The 21486-nt window shown below is 39.3% G+C and overlaps 1 protein-coding gene and 1 non-coding gene across 2 annotated transcripts; one reads left to right on the forward strand and one right to left on the reverse strand.

The window, feature by feature from the left end:
- Positions 1-15820: 15820 nt before the first annotated feature.
- LOC142167330 (uncharacterized) lies at positions 15821-19626 on the reverse strand. Its single transcript, XM_075227494.1, has 6 exons — positions 19571-19626; positions 18305-18452; positions 17702-18118; positions 16775-17143; positions 16435-16555; positions 15821-16323 (listed from the first exon to the last, which is right to left on the reverse strand). Exons 1-6 carry the CDS (start codon positions 19624-19626, stop codon positions 15821-15823), a joined length of 1614 nt encoding a protein of 537 aa, XP_075083595.1.
- Positions 17763-17869, forward strand: LOC142174319 (small nucleolar RNA R71). Its single transcript, XR_012703587.1, has one exon. It is a non-coding gene; the product is annotated as a small nucleolar RNA R71 (small nucleolar RNA).
- Positions 19627-21486: the final 1860 nt, after the last annotated feature.

Genomic DNA, 21486 nt, shown 5'->3' on the forward strand with positions numbered 1-21486 from the left:
TCGCTACTTGATTTCATGCCCGGGATGATAATCTTGTTTGAAGCACTTGTAGAGAGATTAAGGGTAAGGTTAGGGGTGTTATTTGGGCGTCCTCTCTAAAAGAATGGAGAAAGAGACGAGCTAAGGGATGCAAATATCCCATTTTTTAAAAAGTCAAAAAGGTGCTACTTGGCACCCTATGATTGGCCCTTCTTCATATGCCTATATCTTTTTATGCGGATGTCGTATGAACGTATGGTTAAGAGCATTGGAAACTAATTTACAAGAACTTCAATTTAGTATATAATATGTCCCAAAAAGACCTCAAATAGGACACGAAATATATTGCTTAAAAACCTCCATCACAAGGCAAATCCTTAGTCGGTTTTTCCGCAACATAAATTCAATTTTTCCTAAACTTTATATGTTATATCCAAACATCATATATAGTCATATCATGACTTTAAAATTATTTAAGTCATGATTAACTAGTCTCATATTCATCTTAACTTACTTAAGACTTCGGTAAACGTTTCTTATCCTTGTAGAAGGATTTTGTCCTTTTTGAGCTCACATTAGATAATCCTATGATGATAGTGACGTCTGAGGTACGAGGTGTAACAACATGTCTCCTTAGAAACATTTGTCCCCGAATAATAACTCTTAAAGGCATGCGAAAATGGGACGTAACATCGTTAAATCACTTTATATACTTTCAAAAAGGATCTCATTTTCAAACTTATATCAATTGACTTACGACGTACTTTCACGTACAAAAACATGGGGTGTAAAAATGTTATTTTCTGGACTTTTGATATACCTTTGACCTAAGGAAGATAAGGAGGAGTTGGAAGAACACAAGCACAAGGATTTTATCATTCCTTCCTCACTTAAGATCCGAGTTTGGATCGAACCTATATTTTCCTACACTTTAATTATATTTGTGATGAATTTTTCCATGTCTATGGAGTAGTTCCCTTTTAGGGTTTGATGGATTTGGTGTACTGATGATTGTTTGTGGATTATAACTCTAGTTTTATGTATTGAATCGTTATTGGATGATTTAGTTGTTGCATCTATATTCACTTGTTCATGTAATTGAGAGAGGCATAACTTCTGATATCTTTGCATTATATTGTTGGTTCAGTTCATTAATTCTTCTTAGTAATCGGAAGAGGCTACTTGAATCATTGATTAAACCTAGTTAGGAGGATAATAGAGAGAGGTTCTCCTATATACCAATCCACTACGAAATCTTGCATATCTTCACAGAGCTTAAATGATTCATCTTACGATGCTGAGACTTAATCGAGAGAGGATTTTCTCCTGAACGTTTGAACTAATAATTGAGTGAATTCAAGAGACTCACTTGAACATTAGAAGTAAATTATCTAGAGTTAGATCCCAAACAATTATCTCGCACTTATCCTATCAAAACCCTATCTTCTCCTATTGATAACCTTCTTATCTTATTCATTGTTTCGATTGTCATTATTCAATAGCTTTAGATTCTTAGTTAACTTTAGTTAGACATCTTATAAATCTAAACTTTTGATCATCTTAGATAGCATCCAAGCTAGAAACTATGAGAATACTGTTTAAATCCAATCCCCATAGATACGATATTATACTATACAATATATTATTAGCGAGAAGAATTTAAGTGTGTGTTTCGAGCTCGTCAAATTTTGGCGTCGTTGTCGGGGATTGGCAATTAATAATTTTGGAAATAGTTTTTGGTGCTAATTCAGGAATTAGGTTTTAGTTTTTTTCTTTTCTGTTTCCTTTTTTATTTTATTTTCTTTATTAGTTAACTTCTTTTCAAGATTTATTTTGTAGTACCTAATAAGTTGGAGAAGATAATATAGATAGTGAACTCTAAATGCTGTGAAGATGGAGTACAACTAGTCTAAGAAAAAGGTTGAAGAGTTAGCAGTTGAACATTGACTGTCAAGCAGGTATGTATTCTTCCTATGGTTCGTATTTTGAACAGTCTCACTCTGTTTCTAGTCCATACAGGTACGAGGATTCATATGGGCACAATTTTGACTCTAGTTGGAATGAATACACTTATTATGACTGGAATAAAATCAAAATGAGACAACCACCTCAAGAGGAGAATGGTAGTTTAGAAGCGCTTATGCATAGGTTCATGAATAGTGTTGATGAAAGGTTTATGCAAAGTGATGAAGCCATTCAGAACCTAACAACGCAAGTGAGTCGAATAGTAAGTATACTTTCAGAAAGCTCATGGCATTATGATAGGGAATATATGGAGGAGATACCCTGCGAGAATGAGCCTACCCAAGAGGATGAGCGTCTACAGAGGGAGATGTCCACGATACAAGAGGACTCTGGTTCAACTGAGATGATCGAAAATAAGGCTTTGATTGAATATGAAGCGATGGAAGAAGAGTTCAAACTCCCATCCACCTTTTCACATTTGCAAAATTTAGTAGAAGAGAATGAGAAACAAATGGTCTTGGATATACCAGAGGAATATTCACTTGACCTTTCGTCTTTGTTTTCTTATTCTAACCTTGATCATGTGGATTTTATTTTTTGGGATTTATAGGAATATGTATGGATTGATCCTGTGAAAAAATGCATAATCAAGTTAAGGATCATCATAAAAGAGCAATTCACCGCTCAAGATGAGGACAAAAAAGAAAGAACAAAGCGGGTCTTGCAGGTATCCTCAGAAGAATTGGGCTTAATGAGCTCCATTAAGAAACCCAAGAAGAGAAAACGAGAAATGAACTCAGAATTAGGGGTGGAGTTCATAAGTTCTCGAAAAGGAAGAAAGTTCAGGGAAGTTTCCTTTAACTTATGCTTTTTAATTGTGTGTCATGTGGTCATGACACAACGTAAAGTGTGGGGTGAGGGATATTTGTATGTATGTATATTAGTTTTTTTTGTTGTGTTAGTTTTAATAGTTAGAGATAGAAACAAAAATTTAAAAATTTAAAATTTTTTGATTTTTTCCGACGATGGATATCATCGACAGGTTTCTTGAGAGATTTAAGTCAAAGGAAAAAGACAAAATATATTCTTTTGTATGTAGTGCAATACGTCCCCCATGGTTTTTCTTTGTGCCGCGGTTCTTTTTCAAGGGTTTTGTTTGAACCGGGTGTAGTTAGTTCTTATTTTTGTTAGGAGTAGGAAACTTTGTGCTATGATTGGAATTGAAGGCAATATCTCTTGACTTTATTATGCCTTGAGAATAGTAAGTGCTTTAGTTGTGACGATTAGGCTCAATGTTTGACTCGAGTATAAGTGCCTTAATTTGTATGATCTTAACTTTTCTTAACTGCTATGACTAGAGTGTCTTGATAATTCCGATCTTGAATGAGTTATGTGCCATGTGTCTGTGAGGTTTTGTGTTATTCAGTACATTGCACTTAATATCTAGAACTTGCCCCGGGTGTTAGCAAAGCGAAATAGTAGTTTTATTCAGTCTTGCAAGTTATATAGACATTTCTTTACCCACCTAATTGTTATGTATCTTAGTTAACCCATTTGAGCATGTAATCATTTTTATTTGACAACCACATTACAAGCCTTACCTATTTGTTTGAATTGACCATCTATTTGAACCTTGCACCTCTCGTGAGGACTTGAATTTGTAATGAACTTTGTAATGAACTTTGTAATAAACTTTGTAAAAGTTAAAGTGTGGGGTGTTGGTTTGGCTTTTGAGTGAAACTATTAAAATAGGTGAAAGGTGCATTGTTTTGAAAAAGTAAGAGCCACTTGAATTGAATAAGAAAAGAAAAAGATAAATAGTTGTATTGTTGTGAAAAGTATTCCTTGATAGTGGTAACTCTTGATGTATTTGTGCCTAAAGAAGTAGGGAGTTGATGTATATTGATGTGAAGGTGGAGTTATAGTTTGGCATAAGTGTGGGGTTTTGAACGAGTAATTATGTATTAAGGTGCTTAGGGAGGTGTAGTCACTCTTATATCCAAATGTATCCTACCCATCTCGCAGCCTACATTACAACCAATTAAAGTCCTACTTGATCCTTGACTGAATGAGCTCAATTAGTAGAGTAGTACACTACGGGCAAGCCTATGGTACGTCTTTTGTGGCATATGAATATTGTTTCTGAGAGTGAGTAAATTATTTCTATCTTGAGTTCCTAATTGTTCTTAAATTTTATTGTGTGTGAAACTACTCTCTATTGTTGTGTAAGGGCACTTGATTCATGAAGGAACGATAATATCATTGACCTCTAGGTTAGAGTAAGTGAGCAGGCTGTGAAAAATGCATGGTGCTCGTGAGTCAAAGCTTGAGGCGAGGATGTTATAATATAGTGCTTAATCTGTTTTAAATATTCTTGGTATGATGAGTTAGGAGAGTTGTTTAAAAAGGTAGTGTCTATATGAAGTGTAGTTTGATTGCTCGAGAACGAGTAATGGTTTAAGTGTGGAGTATTGATGGTAGGCTATAATATCGTGTTTTAGTTGCTTATTGCACTCTAATTCATTGCACTTTATTTGTGTTGAGCTTTAATTGGTAGTATTTTGTGCTTATTGCATATTTTATGCTTTGTAGGAAGGATTCCGAGTTATGCAGATGTTGTGAAACTAAATAAAATAATTGGAGCTTTGAAGTTTGAGTAAAATCCCAAGGGATTAAGTCGGGATTGTGTTTAGGGGTCGAAGATCACTTTTAGATGTCAAAAATCAATGAAGAAGCAACACTCTAAGGAAATGCACTAATGCCATGCACAATGCGTAGCACAGTGCAACGCATCATTGCAAATGTGCGTCATAAATTTGAGAACTTCAGAAACTTGTAATTTTTGGGTGTAACGGAAAAATACACTAATGCTAGGCATAGTGCGTAACATCAGTACAAAATTTTGTTAGACAAGCTAAGTTCAGAGAGTTTACAACCGAGAAAATTGCACTAATGCTACGCACCCTGCGACGCATGAAAAGTAATAAGTTTGCAAGTTTTCCTATTTCGGCTAGGAAAGGGAGGTTTCGTCTGGGCCTGACCCTACTTGGTATAAATACAAGGAAAAACGTTATTTTCTGGACTTTTGACATACTTTTGACCTAAGGAAACTAAGGAGGAATTGGAGGAGTAAAAGCACAAGGGTTTCATCATTCCTTCCTCACTCAAGACCCGAGTTTGGATCGAATCTATATTTTCCTATACTTTAATTATATTTGTGATGAATTTCTCTATGTCTATGGAGTAGTTCCCTTTTAGGGTTTGATGGATTTGGTGTACTGATGATTGTTTGTGGATTATAACTATAGTTTTATGTATTGAATCGTTATTGGATGATTTAATTATTGCATTTATATTTACTTGTTCATGTAATCGGAAGAGGCTAGTTGAATCATTGATTAAACCTAGTTAGGAGGATAATCGAGAGAGGTTCTCCTAAAGACCAATCCATTACGAAATCTTGCATATCTTCACAGAGCTTAAATGGTTCATCTTGCGAGGTTGAGACTTAATCGAGAGAGAAGTTTCTGCTGAACGTTTGAACTAATAATTGAGTGAATTCGAGAGACTCACTTGAACATTAGAAGTGAATTATCTAGAGTTAGATCCCAAACAATTATCTTGAACCTATCCTATCAAAACCCTATCTTCTCCCATTGATAACCTTGTTAGCTTTTTCCGTGTTTCGATTGTCATTAATCAATAGCTTTAGATTCTTAGTTAATTTTAGTTAGACATCTTATAAATCTCAACTTTTGATCATCTTGGATAGCAACCAAGCTAGAAACTACGATAATACTGTTTAAATCCAATCCCCGTAGATACGATATTATACTATATTATATTTGATTAGCGAGAAGAATTTAAGTGTGTGTTTCGAGCTCGTCAGGCATTGGAGTCGGTTATGGAACTTCGTAGCGAGGTAAGTCTCCTGTCTAACCCTTTGAGGGGGAATTTACCCCGTAGGTTTTATAGTCTTATGTGCTATATATTGTAGGAGCTATGCACGTATGAGGTGACGAGTATCAGTGCGTATGCTAGGATTCCTGATTTGGCCGGGTAGACTTAGGTTCACACCATACTTTAATTGTACTATTTGAGTTATCATTGCCTGTTGAATTCCTTTATTACGCGCTATGACCTGAGACTAGGCTTGCGTAGAGTGATAGACCCACTATTATAGAGATTTGACGAGCTACTTGATTTAGTCGCGGAATAATTGTGCTCCCCTTATGGATGTCTCCCGCGTTGTGCGTTTTCATTGAAAAGCTTCCTCAAATTTCATAACTCACACGTTTATTCATGAGTAGGGTCAAGGACCCGTTAAATCTTCTTATTCTAATGGGATCGGGCCATTCACATCAGCAGTATCATATTCTTATGGGATCGGCCCGTTTGCCTCGGCAATATCATATTCATATGGGATCAGACCGTTCGCCTCGGCAATATCATATTCTTATGGGATCGGGGCGTTAACCTCGGCATTTCTATGAAATACTCTTATTAGATTTGGTCGTTCGCCTCGGTAGAATCATGCGTAATATTTGAGAAGAAGCCAGTGTATCCGTAAGTTTTCCTGATTTGAGTTGTGACGACCTATCTGGTGGGGGATCATTATATATATATATATATATATATATATATATATATATATATATATATATATATATATATATATATACACACACACACACACACACACACACACACACACACACACACACACACACACACACAGAGCTTGTGTTTACTGTTCAGATGAGGATCGTACCACGTACTTATATTTGTTTACACTGTTTATTTACCATGCCTCATACTTGTTTACTTTCTACTGTAATTAATTTATTGGACCACTAGTAAGTGTCGATGTCGATCCCTAGTCACTACTTCTCCGAGGTTAGGCTAGATACTTACTGAGTACGCGTTGATTTACGTACTCATGCACTTTTGCAATAATTGTACAGGTATATATTTCTGGTGCTCTTCTGGGCGCAAGGGCACAACAATTGCGGGGACTTTACGTCGACCTGCATCCCATGTTACAACCCACAGCATACAGAGTCTACATCATAATTTATTTACATTTTCCTGTCTAACTTGTATTCCAGACATATGTTGAATTGTTATTGTACCTTCTAGTAGATGCTCATGCACTTGTGACACCCAGTTTTGGGGGTGTTCTAGAATTTTTTTATGGATTGTTCTACATTGATACACCTTTTACTTATTATTTTAATTAAACTGTACATAACTATGATTTATTTTAATGCACTGATGATCACGCCCAACTATGCCTTATAAAAAGGACTAAGCGGTTATTGCAAATATATTCCGGCTAATAAGTCTAGAGTCGAATCCCACAGGGAATTAACCTATCAAACACAGCTACTAGACTCGCACGAACTCACGCAATCAATCTTCTGAAATATTTAAGTGACAATTTGTATGTTTACTAACTAAATATTACGTAATGAAAGTGCAACAATTAATAACAAACTACTACAGTTCGTAGACAAAAATTGGAATGATCTAAGGTTATGATTTCCCCTATTGTTGGAATCCTTTTCGCTACGTCTTCTATAAATTTGCCTAAGTCTTCTCTATCTATCATGAGCACTCTGACTGTTGTAACTCTCTCCTGAGTAATTACCATAATTTACTAGACAAAATCTCCCGAATTACGCTAGCTGGCATTAGTTACGTCTCACTCAGATTGCACTAAGGTTTCGTTATCCTTAATCCCACCTTTAAACCCTTCGTATTGATCCCTCATATACGTTAGGAGTGATGTTGTTCAACAACTACCTAAATATGTACTCTCCCCCGAGTAATACACACTAAATAAGCACAGACGATTGAGGGCCCTTCAATCAACAACAATAATAATATAGTTGAACAAATAGAGAAAATACTACGGCAAATCTATATTAACGTAACATGAAAATCATCCTCCAATAGGTTCCATCAAAACCCTAGATTAGAAGTTTAGCTACTCATACTCATAGTCACAATATTCAAACTATTTTGCATAATTAAATTACAAAGTAAGGATAAAGGGATGTAGAAATTGATGAGTCTAACTCCCAACGGTTGTTCCACAAGCTTTCCTTGCCTCCGGTTGCAAAAGTCCTCTATAGTGGCGTTTTAGGTCTATTTATATGTATAGGAAAAGACCTAAACGTGTAGGCCAAGTCCTAGTCAAACCAGGAGACAAAATAAGTCTTTAAAACTCGGAATGTGCACGCCCAGACCTGTCCTCGCGAGGCCTACCGCCAGCTTGAGCTCACCCCATGCCTGGCATTGCCAGCTCCAAAGCTTGGTGGACCTCTCGTTACCCTTCTCCTAGCAGACTCTAACGCGTGCTAAAGGCATGGCGTCGCCTGCTCTAATGCCCACTTTAGGCCTGGCTTCGCCAGCTTCCTTATTCGTAGGCTGCTCACTTCTTTCTTTTTTCTTCTCAGCTATTTTCGAGCACACTTTAGACTTTACGTATTCCTTTTGCTCTACTTTCATCTCCAATTCACCTACACATAAAATAAACTCTATTACGCACAATTAAAGTGTAGTTTATCATTAAAGCATATAAAATGCAAGGCAAATAATGTACGAAACTATGGAATTACAGCCACACATCAATACCCCATACTTGAACATTGCGCGTCCTCGCGCAATCAAACCACACTTACAGACAACCTCACTAAGGAATTCCCTTAACTCATTACAACAAGAATATTTAAAATAGTCTAAGTACCAAGGTGCAATATCCTCGCCTCAAGATTTGACTCACAAATACCATGACTTATTCACAATTCACTTACTTACTCTAACATGGAGGCCAACGACATTACCTTTCCTTTATGAATCACGTTCCCTCACCCAACAAAGAGCTCAGTTCCACACACAATGAATTTTAAGAATGTAGGAGCTCAAGATAGGAAAAATTCACTCGCTCTCAGAAATAACATTCATATGCCACAAATGATGCACCATAGGCTTGCCCGTAGTGTAATACTCTACTAATCGAGCTCATTCAGTCTAAGATCAAGTAGGACTTTGATTGGTTGTAATGTAGGCTGCGGGTCGGGTAGGATACAGTTGGATATAAGTGACTACACCTCCCTTAAGCACTTTAATACATACACTTTAACATTCAAGCCCATACTTATGTCAAACCAAAACTCCACCTTAACTTCACTTTATATTAGCCCCTACTTCTTTAAGCACCAGTTTATCACTAGCCACCACCATCAAGAATTATTTTTCTTACAATACAACTATTTATATATTTTTTTTCTTTTTTCTTAATCCAAGTGGCTTTTATTGACATTGTTTTTTTCAAACGATGCACCTTTCTCCTTATTTTGTTCCACTTAAAAGACAACCCACCACCCCACACTTTAACTTTTTCATTATTCATCACAATTCAAGTGCTCATGAGAGGTGACAAGGTTCAAATATATAGTCGATTCAAACAAAGGGGTACGACTTGTAATGTGGTTACCAATGAAACAGGATTATAGGCTCAAAGGGGTTAACTACGATACATAACTTTTAGGTGGGTAAACTATATATATCTAGCTTAACAAAGAAATGCTTATATCACTTCCTAGACTGAATAAGACTACTTTTTCGCTTTGCACACACACGAGGCAAGTTCTAGATATCAAATGTAATGCACAAAATACATACAAACTTTATACAGACATGGCACATAACTCACTCAGGATTGGTTTCATCGCGACACTCTAGTCAAAGCAGTTAAGCAAAATTAAGAATCTATGATTTAAGGTACATATACTAGAGTCAAAAATCGAGATTAAGCGTCACAACCATAGTACTAACTATTCTCAAGGCATAACAAAGCTAAGAGATATTGCTGTAATTAAATGCATAGGCCCATGGTTTCTACTCCCAAAAATTAAAACTAACTACACCTGGTTCAACTAAAAGCCCTTGGAAAAGAACCGCGGCCCAAAGAAAAACCAAGGGGGAATTACTACACTACCTATAAAAAAAATCTTTTTGGTATTTATCTCTAGACTTACTTCCCTCAAGAAAATTGTCTAGGAGATCCATCATCGGGAATAGTCCAGTCTCTCTCTCTCTCTCTCTCTCTCTCTCTCTCTCTCTCTCTCTCTCTCTCTCTCTCTATATATATATATATATATATATATATATATATATATATATATATATATATATATATATATATATTTTTTCTAACTAAAACAATTTCTTAAAACAAATAACTAAAATAATTATCTAACAAAAATGACACTTACTAAAACAACAAAAACAAGCAACTACAAGTAATATTTACAATTTCCCACCCCACATTTAGATCATGCATTGTCCTCAGTGCATGCACAAATTGACAAAACAAGAAAAATGAGTAGAGTGCAAGGAAACTCCCTGATCAAACTGCGTCATAATGCTTTGAGGCTCTCCACTCTTCATCCTGTGCTTCATCCTCCTCATCATCATCGACCTCATCATCTGACTGCTCCGGCTCGGCCTCAGACTACTCAGGTGTGTTGATATCCTCATCATCGGGGAGTCTGTAGCCATCACCTATCCCAACCAGTTGCTGGGCATGAGCATTGAGCGGGTACCGTTGCTCTAATAAGGTCCTCTCCTCAGATGTGGCCAGTCGACCCCCTATCATCAACTGCAAATCCATCATCCCATAGAGATGGGCCATAAAACTATCATCACGAGCATTGCGCTCGGCACCTGTCAAAGACGCCATGGCAGTCTCTTCTTTCAACCAGAGACTATTGATGTCCGTTTGTCGTAGGGGCTGATCGATGGTGTGGTCAAACTCTGGCTCCTCCGCAACCTCCTCGTGTCTTAAGAACTAAGTTAGAAAATTGGCAAATGGCATTCGATCGACCTTCTTACTCGTTCTGACTAAAGACATATGGTAGCGGATCAGATGACCCACATTCACCCTTTGACGCGTCATGAGAAAGTAGAGCACACAGGTCCTCTCACGGCTAATGAGCGTGTCATGATTGCACGGTAGGAGCCGTGCATTTACCAGTTCAAGCCACACTTGAGCCTTCACCCTCATCTTCTTCTTGGGGAACCTCTTGTGCCGATTTGTTTTCTTATCCCGGACCCATGCTTCTGTAGAATCGACACCACAAAGTGGGTGTCTCAGCTCTCTATATGTAGGCCGGCGAATGAAGTGGTCCAATGGCTCCACAGGAACATCCGGAGCACCTAAAAAGTTACATATGGTCGTGGCTGAAAAATTTATCAATCGTCCATGAATCGGCACCAGCTGTTCAGTATCCTGTGGATCAAACCCTGCATTGAATTCCCGAACTAGATTGAGATTAATATCCCCTGTGTTCTTGAATACATAGCTCAACCCCAAATCTTGGATGCCCCTCCAAATTGCCTGATACTTTGCTTTTAAGGTGCATTCATGGATAGCTGCTTCCGGGTGTACATGTTTAGGCCTACAACGCCTGTACCAATCCTTAGTATGCGGAGGTATGCTATTGATGCCAAACTCCCGTTGGCCTTGGGGTTGTGGATGCATGGCTGCTACAGCTGCCACAACTTATGCTCCACTTAGATTGGAGGTAGCTTCCCCCCTTCTCTCTTTGGGGGGGGGGGGGGTGCGGAGGTTGCCTTTTCTTTAGACGGAGCAGTGGAAGTAGCCTTTCCTTTGCCGGTGTCTTTTCTCGGAAGCATATTCGTTCCTACACAAGTAATCATTAATCAGTTAAAACTGCATTACAATATGACACACATGATCTTGCCCAAATTCCCGAGGTTACTCAGACTTCACCTCGTATTTCTTAACATGAGAGTCAAACAACAGCACATGTGTGCTTCCTCTGATTTTGAAGCATCGGCTACCAGTGAGGCACCCCACACTTAAGATCTTAACGTGGTACGAGACTACATAATACTAGTCTATTAATCCCGGAGACTCGGGCTCCAATGGGGACCAAGGAATGCCATTGAAGCATTATACCAAATACTTAGCATGCACTAGTGCCATGGGAGTGCTTGTAGAGGTGAGGGATTGCCTCACCCTCCCAAATCGGCTTGGGAGTTTCTTACTACCACTTGTTTACACAATAACAACACCATTCCTATGGGGTTCTTGGGGTGAGGACACAGAAACACAATATTACAATGAAGAACAACCCCAAATTTTGTGGCTAATTTCATACCTTCATCCAACTCGAAATTGAGAAAAAAAAGAGATAAAAATCATACCTTAGATGTTGTAAGATGTGGGCTTTGCCTTTGAACTGCTGTTTCGTGTGAATGGAAGAGGAAAAACTTGCTTGAATTCAATGGGGTTGGGATGGGGATGGATGGCAGTGTATGTGCCTGAGTGTTTTGTGAGGAGTGTAGTGATTTAGGTTAGGGTTTTATTTTATGTTAGTTTAGGCATTTAAGTTAGAGTCCAAGAAGGGAGGGGTTAAAAGAAATAAGGGACAAAATTTAAAATAAGCTGAAGAAAAATACTTACCTGGCGACGCCTGCCTAAGTACTTGGCCTCAATCCATGCGGCGCCAGGCTTAGCGCCCAGTGTACTTGGACTTACCCCAGGCGAGGCGAGCTCCATCGCCAGCTATACCTTACCTCAACCCTCGCGAGGCGAGCTCCCCCGCCTGGTTTCCTTCATGTGACGCTGAAAACTCTGCTCGACTTGCCAAAAATCACCTGCAAACTTGTTAGTACCTAAAAACGAAAAGAAAAATTTGAACTACACTAAAACTCAACTATGAATTGGGTTGCCTCCCAACGAGCGCCTTAGTTAACATCGTGGCATGACGGATACAATAGTACAATGGGTTGCCTCCCATGAAGCGCCTGATTTAACGTCGCAGCATGACGCCGGTGAGCGCATTTAAGGCTCGCTCAACATTGATGGCGCGAGCAATTAAGTCACCGACACTACTTTCGCGTCATCCATGCCCAAATAATGTTTTAACCTGTGCCATTGAACGTGCGAGAGTCATTTTTCGCAGCAACCTCTACGGCACCAATGGGGTGAATCTCTACCACACGAAATGGTCCTGACCATCTTGACTTTAATTTTCCCGGAAATAACCTCAATCTTGAATTGTATAGCAATACCATATCTTCGGGTTTAAAACTTCGCTCAAGGATTTTTTTTGTCATGCATCATCTTCATTCTCTCCTTGTATAGTCTTGTGCTCTCAAAAGCATGGTAGCGAAACTCATCAAGCTCGTGTAACTCTGTGACTCTACTTGTACCCGTAGCTTCTACATCAAGATTAAGCTGTCTCAATGCCCACAAAGCTCTATGCTCCAACTCCACTGGTAAGTGACACGCCTTCCCAAATACCAATTTATATGGCGACATGCCAATTGGAGTTTTGAAAGTGGTACGATAGGCCCAGAGTGCATCATCTAACTTTCTTGACCAATCTGTTCTTGTAGCATTCATAGTCTTTGTCAAAATGCTCTTTATCTCTCTGTTCGAGACTTTCACTTGCCCACTCGTTTGTGGATGATATGGGGTGGCAACCTTGTGGAGTACATCATACATTTCTAACAACTTTGCGAAGGCTCGATTATAGAAGTGAGTGCCTCCATCACTGATTATTGCCCTTGGAGTGCCAAATCGGGTGAATATATTCTTTCTCAAAAAACCAATTACCCCATTTGCATCATTTGTAGGGAGCGCTGCAGCCTCCACCCATTTTGACACGTAGTCCACAGCTACGAGTATGTACTTGTTTCAATATGAGCTGACGAAAGGCCCCATGAAATCGATTCCCCATATATCAAACACTTCTACCTCCTGAATTGGGTTCATAGGCATCTTATGTCGGAGGGAAATATTCCCAGTTCATTGGCATTCGTCACAACCATTCACCTATAAGTGTGCATCTTTGAACAATGTCGGCCAGTAGAAGCCCGACTCCAGCACTTTCGCAGCTGTGCTTACTCCCCCGAAATGGCCACCATATGGTGACACGTGACAAGCCTACAAAATAGAAGATTGGTATATCTCAGGGATACATCTCCGGATCATGTTATCAACACAAATCCTGAACAGATAAGGCTCATCCCAATAATACATGCGACAGTCACGAAAGAACTCTTTCTTTTGAACAGAGGAAAGGTCATAGGGAACAATACCGCTTGACAGGTAGTTTGCAATGTCTGCATACCATGGCGCTACCTCAAGACTCGTGGCTAGTAGTTGTTCATCCGGGAAAGTCTCCACAATCTCTTCCCCCTCAACCTTCTTTTCGGCTCCTTCCAGCCTCGACAAGTGATCAGCCAGTTGGTTCTCTGTTCCCTTTCGGTCACGGATTTCCATGTCAAATTCTTGCAGCAGTAGCACCCATTGAATCAGGCACAACTTTGACTCCTTCTTCTCAATTAGGTACCTGAGAGCAGCATGGTCAGTATAAACAATTACCTTCGAGCCTATCAGGTATGACCTGAATTTGTCAAATGCGAACACCACTGCTAGCATCTCCTTCTCGGACACTGTGTAATTTAGTTGGGCACTACTCAATGTTCTACTTGCATAATATATTGGATGCATGACTTTGTCTTTGCTCTGCCCAAGCACTACTCCCACATCATAGTCACTTGCGTCACACATCAGCTCAAATAGTTGCTCCTAGTCAGGTGCAACCATGATAGGTGTTATCACCAGCCTCTTCTTTAGTTCCTCAAAAGCTACCCTGCAGTCATCAGAAAACACAAAAGGGTAATCTTTTTCAAGCAATTTACACAAGGGGTTAGCAATTTTGGAAAAATCTTTTATAAATCGTCTATAGAACCCGGCGTAGCCAAGGAAACTTCTTATTGCTTTGACGGAAGTGGGTGGTAGAAGATTTTCGATCACATCAACCTTTTCACGATTTATCTCAATGCTCTTACTCGACAATAGGTTCCCCAAGACTATACATTCTTGTACCATAAAATGACACTTTTCCCAATTGAGTACCAGATTACTCTCGACACATCTTTTCATCACTCTTTTCAAATTCCTTAGGCAATCATCGAATGAGTCTCCCACCATCGAGAAATCATCCATAAAGATCTCCATGATGTCCTCTACCATATCAGTGAAGATGGCCATCATGCACCTTTGAAATGTGGCGGGTGCATTGCATAGACCGAACGGTATCCTCCGGAAGGCGTAAACGCCATATGGACAGGTGAATGATGTTTTCTCTCTATCTTCCGGGGCAATGGAGAATTGATTATACCCTAATTATCCATCCAGAAAGCAAAAGTGGGACTTCCCATCCAATCTATCTATCATTTGATCAATGAACGGGAAGGGAAAGTGGTCTTTTCGGGTGGCCTTATTCAATCTTCTGTAGTCCATACAAATTCACCATCCCGTGACTGTCTTGTTAATATCAACTCATTGTTCTCATTTTGCACTACAGTCATCCCACCTTTCTTAAACACACATTGGACTGGGTTGATCCAGTTACTGTCGGAGATGGGGAAAATGATTCGCGCATCTAACCACTTTATCACTTCCTTTTTCACAGCTTCCTTCATGTTGGTGTTCAACTATCTTTGATGTTCTCTGGAAGGTTTGTGGCAATCTTCCAGTAGAACCTTATGCATATAGAAGATCGGGCTGATCCCCTTAATGTCTGCAATGATCCAACCAATTGCAGTTTTCCACTCACTCAATACCTGCAAAAGTTGTTCTTTCTGCACATCTAACAAACCAGATGAGATAATAATAGGAAAAGTTGAGTTAGGTCCCAAGAAAGCATACCTAAGGTGAGGTGGTAGCGGTTTCAATTCCAACTTTTGGTGGCTCTTCTATCGATGGCTTAGCTGGAGGAATTTTTCTTTCTTCTAAGTGCAAAGGCTCAAATTCGAGCTCTCTTTTTCAAAACCCTTGGCCTTCAAGAGCCAGTACCCACTCCGCTAAGTCCTCTCCATTTACTTCATCTAAGTTCAAGAGACAAGCTGCAAGAGGGTCTTTAGCGTTCATGGTCTCATCTTCCTCCTCCAAAATTACATCCACGACTTCTATTAGAAAGCAGTTAGCAAATTCACTTGGTCGCCGCATAGATTTCTGCATGTTGAATGTTATCTCTTCATCATTTAGTCTCATTTTGAGCTCTCCAGTTTCAAAGTCAATTAAAGCTCTCCCAGTGGCCATGAATGGTCTTCCCAAAATTATGGGAATCTCCTCGTCAATCCGCCAGTCTAGAATGACAAAATCTGTTGGGAACACAAACTTCCTAACCTGGACTAATACATTATCAAGGATACTAGAGGGCCTCTTCACTTTCCGGTCGGCTAGCTGTAGTAACATGGACGTGGGTCTAACTCTTCCTATTCCTAACCTTTTATAGATAGCCAAGGGCATCAAATTTATGCTTGACCCTAAATCACACAATGCTTTAGCAAAAGCATAGCTTCCTATCGTGCATGGGATTATGAAACTCCCTGGGTCTGATAACTTCTCAGCTATGGGTCTCGTTACGACTGTACTACAGGTCTGTGCCAATGTAATAGTGGACAGGTCTTGGAAGTCAAATTTCTGAGACATTAAATCTTTTATCATTTTGGCATACCCAGGCATCTCTTGCAACGCATCAATTAGTGGAATGTTCACCTGTATTTGTTTCAACATCTCCATGAATTTCTTATATTGCTCGTCCTTATGATATTCTGCCAATCTCTGTGGGAATGGTGCTGGAGGTCGCTTCTTTCCTATGATTTGAGTTTTATCTTTCTCAGGAACTGCTTCTACTGTCGTTTCTTGTGCTACCCCAATCTCCTTTGCAACCTCTTTTTCTTTGCTTGTGCTCTCTTATGCATGTTGTACTGTCACCTCAGTTAACCCTGTTGAATCATCGATCTCAATGGGTACTGGCACAAGTGTTTCAGTAGGTCGGCTTTTGCGAGCAATCTCTTGCTCCAGATCTAGGCCTCTACCATTTCGTAGACTCGCTTCCATAAGCTGCTTCGGGCCCTGATCTTTTGGATTGATTTGTGTGTCTGCAAGTAATGTCCCTTGGGGAGGATTGTTTAGAGCCATAGAAATCTGTCCTAATTGAACCTCAATACCCTTTATCGCTGATTCATGTGAGTTCACTCTATCTTGAATTTTTCCGGTGGACCCAATCAGTTGTTGCAGCATTCTGTTGTTACTGTCCAGCATTACCTCAAGTTTAGAAAACCCATCATCTTGTCTCACAATCTGTTGTTGTTGTTGAGGATATTGATAAGCCAGCTGCTGATTTTGCTGGTTGTAACCCTATTGCCTTTGGTAAGGCACCACTTGACCTTGTGGTCGCATAGCTCCAGGATTGTTGTTGTTATTGTACTACTGTTGTGCTGGTCTATATTGTTGATTCTGTTGACCCCAATTCTGACCACCTTGCCTCTGTCCCCTATAGTTGACTACATAGTTCATATCTTCCTGATAGTGGTGGTTGTCACCTTCCGCACTCCATGAGCATACATAAGGTTGGTTAATGCATGGTGTACATAAGCCCCCATTAGTTGCGTCAACTATGTGTACGTGCTACTTCTGACCTGATTCATCGATCTTTTTGGTGAGGATACTCATTTGCGTCATTAGAGTAGCCATATTTTCGGCTATAGAGTTGTTTGGGTCCAAATCCACAGAGTGAACTGCAGGAGTAATCGTAGAGTCTCATGTCATCCATCCTGAGTTTTGAGCCATTTTATCAAGTAGGATCTTGCATTCTCTGAATGATTTGCTCAAAAATGCTCCACCCGCTGAAGCATCAACATTAGCCTTTAAACTGTCTGCCAATCCCATGTAGAACCTCTGCCCCAACATTTGCTCTGGAATGCCATGATGTGGACACTTAACAAGCATACCCTTGAACCTCTCCCACGTTTCTTGTAGCGTTTCTGTTGGTCTCTGCCTGAAGCTCAATATCTCAACAATTTGTTTGGCAGTCTTATTGGGTGGGTAAAACTTGTTTACAAATTGATTGACTAATTCCTCCCACATAGTGATGGAGTTTATAGGGAGTGAATTAAGCCAAGTCTGAGCTTCTTCCGTCACCGAGAATCGAAACAATAACAGCTTTATTGCGTTTGGTGTCACATTTAGTTGCCTTTGTGCGACACATATCGACAGAAAATTTTTCAGATGCTGTTGAGAATCTTCAATGTAAGACCCTGAAAACAGTCCCTTGTTCTGCAACAAATGTAGCATGTTGTTTGTGATTTAAAATGATTTCGCTTATATTTGAGGGACTGCAATTGCGATCGCCAGATTTTCGGCGGTGGGTTGTGCCCAATCATACAAGGCTGCTTCTGGCACAAGAGGCGCCACACCCTGATTGTTCGGGTCATTATTTCTGTTATTTGGATTTTCTATTACGTCATCCATGTCTAGTTCGATTCGTTCTGTTGAGTTCTGTTGCTTTCTGTTCTTCTTGTTTGCACGATTTAATGAATTGAAAACTTTCTCAGGATCTGATAATGCTTCGAGAAATTCACTAGCTCTCGAGAAGTGCCTAGGCATGCACCTGTAACACCCAAGACTACAAACATTAAAATTTCAATGTATTTGATTTAAAAAATGAAGAAAATTGACTACACTAAGAATTCTAGCAATTCTTTTAGTTGCAATTAATATACCGTTAACTCCCCAGCAACGGCGCCAAAATTTGATCATGCCCAACTATGCCTTATAAAAAGGACTAAGCGGTCGTTACAAATATATTCCGGCTAATAAGTCTGGAGTCGAATCCCACAGGGAATTAACCTATCAAACACAACTACTAGACTCGCACGAACTCACGCAATCAATCTTCAGAAATATTTAAGTGACAGTTGGATGTTCACTAACTAAATATTACGTAATGAAAGTGCAACAATTAATAACTAACTAGTATAATTTGTAGACAAGAATTGGAATGATCTAAGGTTATGATTTCCCCTATTGTCGGAATCCTTTTCGCTACGTCTTCTATAAATTTGCCTAAGTCTTCTCTATCGATCATGAGCACTCTGACTGTCGTAACTCTCTCCCAAGTAATTACCACAATTTACTAGATATATTCTCCCGAATTACGCTAGCTGGCATTAATTACGGCTCACTCGGATTGCACCAAGATTTCGTTATCTCTAATCCTACGTTTAAACCATTTGTATTGATCCCTCATATATGTTAGGAGTGATGTTGTTCAACAACTACCTAAATATGCACTCTCTCCCGAGTAATATACACTAAATAGGCACAGTCGATTGAGGGCCCTTCAATCAACAACAATAATAATATAGTTGAACAAATAGAGAAAATACTACGGCAAATTTATATTAACGTAACAAGAAAATCATCCTCCAATAGGTTCGATCAAAACCCTAGATTAGAAGTTTAGCTACTCATACTCATAGTCACAATATCCAAAGTATTTTGCATAATTAAATTACAAAGTAAAGATAAAGGGATGTAGAAATCGATGAGTTTAACTCCCAACGATTGTTCCACGAGCTATCCTTGCCTCTGGTTGCAAAAGTCCTCAAAAGTGGCATTTTTAGGTCTATTTATATGTGTAGGAAAAGACCTAAACGTGTAGGCCAAGTCCTAGTCAAACCAGGAGATGAAATAAGTCTTTAAAACTCGGAATGTGCACGCCCAGACCTGGCCTCGCGAGGTCTACCGCCAGCTTGAGCTCGCCCCAGGCCTGGCGTCGCCATCTCCAAAGCCTGGTGGACCTCGCGTTACCCTTCGCCTGGCCTGCTCCAATGCGTGCTATAGGCCTGGCGTCGCCTGCTCTAACGCCCACTTTAGGCCTGGCTTCACCAGCTTCCTCGTTCGTAGGCTGCTCATTTCTTTCTTTCTTCTTTTCAGCCGTTTTCGTGTACACTTTAGACTTTAAGTATTTCTTTTGCTCTACTTTCATCTCCAATTCACCGACACATAAAATAAACTCTGTTACGCACAATTAAAGTGTAGTTTATCATTAAAGCATATAAAATGCAAGGTAAATAATGTACGAAACTATGGAATTATAGTCACACATCAACTGACCTCTCTGTCTAAATAAGATTTATGATTTTAAAAATAATAAAATAAATATTTAAGTTGGTAGTTCACCGTTGACTTGCCTAGCGACGACGTTGGACGTCATCACGACATATAATAAATTTTGGTTGGTGATTCAAAACCACCAATCAATCACAACTTGAGCTATCGTTTGGCTAATGCACACATTCTCTTCTTGTTACATTCATTTTCCACTTCTTGAGTTCTTTCCACTCCAGCCTCACACTAATATTTGTTCTTTGTTGAACACTATAAGTTTCTAAAAAACTAATTTATCAGAAAGCAAAACAGAAATTTAAGAAAAGAAAAATAAGTTTAAACGTTCCACGAATTATCACATTCTTTATCTGTATTTCTATTTTTTTTCAAATTCTATTTGAATTTAATGCGGCATCTTCGTCAGCAGCGTTGTTTCTAAGTCTCATTAATACTGCCACTCCATTTCATTTTCAAAAATCACTATAACTAACTTTAGTTGGTACATAAAATAACACGTGTTAAAATCTCAGGTACGTTACTGCAGTGACACGTCGACACGTGTTTTTGTTGTGGGAGACAACCCAAAACACTTTTAAATCCCTATGTCGTGGCTCTGTATTATTCGTAGACCTTCTCTCTTTGTCATGCACACGGACGCACAGTGTTACAAGAGACATGTTGGCCTTAGCCACAACGTGGAACGTCGTCGTTCTCAAATCTTAAATCCCAAACAGTCTTCGATTCCAATTTAGATTCCACTTGTCTAAATCCATTCCTCCATTTTCCTTTTTTTTGATAGATTAAATTGCGGGGTAAGAACAACGAATTGTGTACATTTGTGATGCATTGGAGATCGTCGAACTCACCACCAAAATAGTTACCCAAGTCGTACTCTGAATCTCTTCGAAATAAAGTTATTTATCGCCGAACTCACCACCGAAATAGTTACCCAAATCGTACTCTGAATCTCTTGAAAACAAAGTTATTTTCACGAACTAAATGTCCTCTTTTTGTTGAGTGTTTATTGTTAGAAGAATTACTTGAATTAAATTCTCTAGCGGAGAAGTTCTTCAGAAGAGAAGGTCTACTTGTCACGGGAAGAGGAGTTACGTGGGAAGAAGTTAACATCCCTCGAAAAGAAAAAAAACTTAATCACGTACGGTAGTTTTTCTCTAAATAACCTCCTTTAACTTTATCTCTTGTAATGGTTGGGTCAGCCTATTAGTGGCGACTAAGTCGCTACTAAAGACTATAATGTCGCCACTAACTGTCTTTAGAGCCGACTTTGGGATTGCTCCACTTAAATCCATTACTAAATGTTATCTGTAGCGACTTAATGGAGTCGCTGAAAACCAAATATTGCAGCGACTATGCTCACCCCTAAAAGTAAACAATATTGCTACAAAAAAGGCTACTCAATCTGTGTTTCTGAGAAGGTCGCCACTAAATAATGACTTTAGTAGCGAGTGCAGTCACCGCGAATAGTATCTGTTGCAGCGATTCTGATCGCCACTGCAGCCAAGGGCTTTTAG

This window comes from Nicotiana tabacum, chromosome 2 (assembly GCF_000715075.1).
Source record: "Nicotiana tabacum cultivar K326 chromosome 2, ASM71507v2, whole genome shotgun sequence".
In the NCBI taxonomy this organism is placed as follows: Eukaryota; Viridiplantae; Streptophyta; class Magnoliopsida; order Solanales; family Solanaceae; genus Nicotiana; species Nicotiana tabacum.